This window comes from Lolium rigidum, chromosome 1 (assembly GCF_022539505.1).
Source record: "Lolium rigidum isolate FL_2022 chromosome 1, APGP_CSIRO_Lrig_0.1, whole genome shotgun sequence".
In the NCBI taxonomy this organism is placed as follows: domain Eukaryota; kingdom Viridiplantae; phylum Streptophyta; class Magnoliopsida; order Poales; family Poaceae; genus Lolium; species Lolium rigidum.
The window spans coordinates 143,541,844-143,548,267 of record NC_061508.1 but is presented as its reverse complement, the minus strand read 5'-3'; the positions used below and the strand labels follow the sequence as shown (position 1 = coordinate 143,548,267).

At 50.5% G+C, this 6,424-nt stretch overlaps 1 protein-coding gene across 1 annotated transcript; it reads right to left on the bottom strand.

Annotated features, from left to right (window-relative positions):
- Nucleotides 1-857: 857 nt before the first annotated feature.
- LOC124682517 (1-aminocyclopropane-1-carboxylate oxidase homolog 1-like) lies at nt 858-2,272 on the bottom strand. Its single transcript, XM_047217187.1, has one exon. The coding sequence runs from the start codon at nt 2,163-2,165 to the stop codon at nt 1,062-1,064; it is 1,104 nt and encodes a 367-aa protein (XP_047073143.1). The 5' UTR covers nt 2,166-2,272; the 3' UTR covers nt 858-1,061.
- Between the last annotated feature and the right edge of the window lie 4,152 nt (nt 2,273-6,424).

Sequence of the window (6,424 nt, the reverse complement as noted above, 5' to 3'; positions counted from 1 at the left end):
GGGGGTGGCGGCCGTGTCGATGGACGGCGGTTCCTAGACAGTCGGCGGTGCCTATTGCAAGCAGGGGGCGCGGCGGCGACGGTGGCGATCTAGAGGGGTGGGAGTCGGCGTGTGTAGGAGGTGGAAAATCGGTGTGTCTAGCTGCCAGGCGGAGCCCATGCTCGTTTTTAGATGTGCCGCGAGGTGCCGGCGCGCCCGATTTGCGCCCTTGGCGAAGGGGCCGGCACGGGGTTGCCGGCGATTCTATTGGGCTCCAAAATTGGCCGGCGCCATTTGGGGCGCACCGGTGCGAGCCTATTTTCGCTGCCGGCCCCCAAAATGCTATCGGGGCCGCTATCGGGTTCGCCGGTGGAGATGCTTAGTGGCAACGAAGAAATTCTTCTTCCCATATGATTCGTTCACAATAAAGGATGGTTCAAAAATAAGGTTCTGGGTGATAAGTGGCTAGGTAATGCTACATTCCGAGACCATAATATCTAGATCTATACAATATTACGCCTCACAAAGATGATATGATCGCTAAGGTGTTGAAAACTTCACCATTTAGAAGAGATCTTGTTGGTCCCTCGTTAGCATTTTGGAATACTTTGCTATGGCGTTGGGTTTATGGTCGTTCCTAGACCTCCATGGATAACCTACATAAGAGAAAAAAAATATCGATCGTCATCTTTTATAAAGGTGTCTACATGATTGAAGGACAATGCGATCAATATTTTCATCCAACATGAATGACAACGCAATCTAGGATTGACCCTCCATCACTATAGGTGGCAATGTAGTTTCTGAGATGGTTACTTGTATTGCATCTTTTTTTCTTCATTTGTTGATACTTTTGAACTTGAGCGACTCTCTACATCTTAGAGGCAAGAGTAAGACTTAAACCTTTTAAGTAATAAAACAACCACTATCGAAAAGAACAAAAAGAAATAAAGTGCACACACGGATACAAATCCACGCATGAATCTGAGTCACACACACAGCACATACAATCCATACGTGAATTCAATTCACAAACACAGCACATATGGCCACTTACTACTTCCATCATCATCGATCAACGATCAGAGCCTGAAATGGTCAAGGGCAGAAACAGTGGAACGCCCGTCGAGACCCTTGGCCATGTATTGCCTGTCCATCTCCTCTACCGTCGCGCTTCTGTACCTAGGACGGCTCGCGTCACCGTCGGCGACGATCGGGCTGTGCACCCTCCTGGACGCAGCCTCGCCGTGCGTTCGGAAGAAGCAGGCCACCGAGACACGAGGCCCCACGCTCTTGGACAGCACGCGGTGGTCCACGCTCCTGAACCTGTCGTTGGAGATGAGCTGCAGGTAGTCGCCGATGTTGACGACGAGCGCGCCGGGCACGGCAGGCACGTCCACCCAGCCGCCGTCCCGGAGGAGCACCTGGAGGCCGCCGACGCCGTCCTGGAGGAGCACTGTGAAAAAGCTCGGGTCGGTGTGCCTGGTGGTGCCGATGGTCAGGTGCGGCTCCGGGCATGCAGGGTAGTAGTGGCCCACGACAGCCAGCCCCTCCAGGCACCCGGCTTCCTGCTCCAGGTGCCCACGCTGGAGCCCCAGCGCCTCCGACAGCAGCCCCAGCACCGTGCCGCCCACACCCTGCACCAGATTCGTGTACTCCTCCATGATGCCCCTGCACGCCGGCGGTATCTCATCGGGCGCCGGCCCCGTCGGCATCATCTCCACGTACAGGGTGTCGCGCCAGTTAGCCGCCGGCGACTGGAAGAGATCGAAGTTGCTGTGGTACCGCACGTGCCTGCCCCGGTCCCTCGTGTGGTACGGCCTCTTCGCCTCACCTGACTCTTCGTGGAAGCTCCTCACTGCAGCCAGCATCTGCGACATGGCCGCCTTCGTCACGCCGTGGTTCACCACCTGGAAGAAGCCCACCGTCCCCGCGGCTGCCTTCACTCTGCCCACAACTTCTGCTCGCTGGGATGGTGTCCACGACGAGTCGCCACCAAGGTCGATAACCGGGATGGCCAAGCCTTCATGATGAGCCGGCCAACTATTGCCGAGTGTGAGGGATTCAGGTGGGTGGTGGAAGATAGTCGGAACGGCAGTGACGCCTGCGTCGACAAGGCCTTTCACGCCGGCCTTGGTCTCGTCGAAGGCCACGAGCTCTTGGAAACGATCCAACTCACAGGCCATTATTGGAATCACAACGCTAGCTCACCGTAACAAGCTAGTACAGCGCTCAGCGCTAGCTGCTTCCTTCCTTTTCAACTTCTTTTGCGAATCCTTTGCCTTGAAACAAAATTTGTGTGGATCAACCCGTCCTCATGTCGTGGCTCCTCACTGAACACTCACGTCTCAGAACCTAGTGTTTTCATATTCATAAATGTTAATAGCAATATTCCAGCGTGGGTGGATCTGGTAGCCATCTACCAGACTCATGGTGCAAAATTTCCACACCACGGCAGATAAAGCTCCCGAGCCACATGATTTTTAGTTTTTTTTAACAGGAAAATGATGAGCACACCCAACAAAAATACTAAAACTATGTGGTGATCGTAGCTTGGTTTTTCCCATCTTTCATCTTCCTTAGAATGAACTCCAAAGTTTACCAAGAAGATGCCACTAGCTTGGTACAAATTTTTCATTTGTTCAAGATTGAAACTCTCGCTCTCTCTAACTTCAACTTTGCCACATAAAGGCAAATACAACGGCACCCCCATATTGTGTCCGATTCCGGACAAATTGAATCCATTTGGGATGTCCGGACAAGTGCCGTTTCGGTGTGCCGTGGCCCAACACAGTATCCAACACCCCAAGGCCGTCCCTGCTACACCGGGCACACCCTTGGCGCCCCGTATGAAAGACGCGCTCCTCGTCATAGGTAAAACCAATGCGTGTATGACCTGATAATGACTAAATCCGACACAGTTTCCTCCCACATCTATTTTTTGACGTGCCTCCCCTCCCGCCGCCAGCGATTTCGTCGGCCATTTGAACGGAATAGTTCGCCTACGCCTGATTCCACGGCGCCTCCTCTCACCCAGCTGTCCACTTAACCGCCCCTTTCGCCCCAGGTTGGTCATCAACTCGGACCTGAACATGGAGGCCACTCTGAGCATCCACCGCGCTCGAAAGGTGTTCAACCGTTTGATTGGTAGGCGCCGCCGCAGTAGTTTCTTGCCTCTCTCGCCGTCATTGTTTTCATTGAAGATTTATTTTTCCTTGTAGACATAGATAGAGACGAGGAGATGATGATCCATCAATTGATGGAGGACGACGACACTTTTGATGCCAACGTCCATGAGCATTTGTCAATCCTCGCCTGCCTTCAAAAAATGCATGTCGTCCAGCTAAAGAAGGAGTCACGGCGTGGAGGTTCCAAGCATGGAAGAAAGAAATCAAATCCCCAACAAAGGATGGAGGTGGAGAGTCGTATCATGCTCTACACCGACTACTCCAGTGATGGGGCAACATACACCAACAATTTTTGGAAGCTCTACGGGATGAGCAAGGACGTGTTCATGAAAATTCTTCATGGCGTGAGAGAGTATGAGAAGTAAGTACTTCAAGCTGAACACGAAGCCATTAGTGATGACCCACAAGTAAGGGGGTGTATCGCAGTATCTTCGATAAGTAAGAATGTCGATCCCAACGAGAAGCAGAAGGTGTTGACAAGCAGTTTCGATGAAGGATTCACTGTAAATGCTCACAGACAAGTATTCAGGGGGTTTTGATGTAACAGATGAATAAAGTACGAGTAAGTAAAGTGCAAGAGTAACAATTGCAGCGAGTGGCCCAATCCTTTTTAGCACAAAGGACAAGCCGGTTTGTTTACTTATAATGACCAAACGTTCTCGAGGACACACGGGATTTTAGTCTAGTGCTTTCGCTACATACGGCTGATTAATCTTCATTGTTTTGATAAGTGTTGTGTGGGTGAACCTATGCTAATGTACCGCCCTTCCTAGGACTAATACATACTTGTGATTATACCCTTGCAAGCATCCGCAACTACAAGAAAGTAATTAAGATAAATCTAACCACAACCTTAAACTCTGAGATCCTGCTATCCCTCCTGCATCGATATACCAACGGGGGCTCAGGTTTCTGTCACTCCGGCAACCCCGCAATTGGCAAACGAGTACAAGATGCATTCCCCTAGGCCCATAAAGGTGAAGTGTCGTGTAGTCGACGTTCACACGACACCACTAGAAGAATAACACCACAACTTAAATATCATAACATTGAATATTACTCAACCATACTTCACTACTAACATTTAGACTTCACCCATGTCCTCAAGAACTAAACGAACTACTCACGAGACATCATATGGAACATGATCAGAGGTGATATGATGATGAATAACAATCTGAACATAAACCTTGGTTCAACGGTTTCACTCAATAGCATCAATAACAAGTAGAAATCAACACCGGGAGAGTTTCCCTATCAAACAATCAAGATCGAACCCAAATTGTTACAGCGGTGACGAGGTGCAGCGGTGGAGACGGCGGTGATGATGATGAAGATGATGGTGATGGTGATGGAGATGATGTCCAGCTCTGTAAGGGTATTTTACCCTTATCCATTATTTTGGTAACAATGACACCGCGCTAGAGTATTTGACCTAATATGTTTATAAGGATAATCTCAGGTACTAGGCAATGAGGCATAAATGGTGTATCAAAGGAACAAGAAGGCTAAAGGAGACCCCCCACTTCAACAACAATCAAAAGGGGGTCTACAGCAGAAACTGCTCGCAGCCCGGTCCAACCGGGCCAGCAACCGGACTGTCCGGCGCTCAGCTCGGTCAACCGGTCGCCAACCGGGGAAGTCCGGCGCACGACCCGGTCGACCGGCCGCCAACCGGAGTCTCTAGCAGAACACAAGAAATCCGGTTGCCGACCAGTCAACCGGCCTACTGACCGGTGGGTCCGGCGCACGGCCCGGTCGACCGGTCGCCAACCGGGCGCCAACCGGCCGCCAACCGGAGGAGCTCCAGAACCAGAAAATGGAGTCCGGTCACTGGTCCGGTCTGACCGGCCTCTCCACCGGGCTGTCCGGTCTGTGGCCCGGTCAAACCGGGTTTCTCGAGGAAAATGCTGAGGTGGCAAGTGACCAACGGCCATATTTCGAAGAACACTATAAATAGGTCTTCTCCTACCTCTGAACAGTTAGGCATTACACTACAAGCTGTTCTTGAGCTCTCTCTCTCTTACTCCATTGCTAGAAACACCAAAAGCCTCAGATCTCCCTCCTCCTCCACCCAAACTCAAATCCCTCCGGGGAATCGTTAGAGGAGGACCCGATCTACCGTTCTACCAAGCCAAATCTCATTCCCCCTTGTATTCACTGAGAAGCTTGCTTCCTAGGGTTCCTTGGAAACCCTAGGTGGGCAAGAGGAGTCCGGAAGCATCCGGGCTGTGGATTTGCTCCGGACAAGATTGTGAAGGTTTGGAGGCTACCTCAAAGTCTACCACAAGTGAGTGAGCTATTCCTTCGTGGGATAGGCTCCGGAGAATAGGGTGAGCCTTCGTGGCGCGGGGAATCCTTCGTGGGACCTCCACTCCTCCAAACGTGACGTACCTCGTTGCAAAGCAAGGGAACACGGGAATACATCCTCGTCTCCGCGTGCTATCGGTTATCTCTAACCGAACTCCTTACTTGTGATTTAACTGCCTATGAGAGCCTTCGTGCTCGAGTTAGTTGTATCCTCATATAGGTTGCTTCACCTAGTTTGCATTAGGCTCACCTTTATATTCCGCAAAGCCTAATATTGCAAAGAAAGAATTAAAATCTGTAGAAACCTATTCACCCCCCCTCTAGGTTTACCATCTCTATACTTTCAATTGGTATCAGAGCCTGAACTCTTATTAAGGGCTTCACCGCCTTAAGAGTAAGATGGATAAACTCTTCGAGGGTCTAGATGACGACTCTAACCTTTCGGTTAAAGAGATGAAATCTAGATTCTTGGCATATGATGCCGAGAAGAAGAAAAAGGAGGATGAGCTACAAAACCAAATGACAGAAATGACTGCCATGCTTAAGAACCTAACTGCCGGTGGAACTCCTAGTGGGGCTTCGGCCTCTAAGGAAACCTACCATGAAGCTAACCATGACTATCCCAAAAACACTTCACCCATGCCTCATATAAACCATAGTGGGACCGTTCCCCATTTTGATGGAACTCACTTTCCACATTGGAAATCTGCTATGGAATCTCATATTCGCAGCTGCAGGTGTGGAGCTATGGGAGCTCATTGTTCATGGACATCGGGAGCCACAAGATCCTACTCGGTTGACCTCCACCGAGTTCTACAACCGTCAACTCAATGCCTCCGCACGTGACAATATTAGAAGTGGCATCAACCGCAAGCTCCTTGATCAAGTCGATGACATTGTCTCCGCTAAAGAGTTGTGGGATCGGATCATAGTACTCCAAGAGGGAA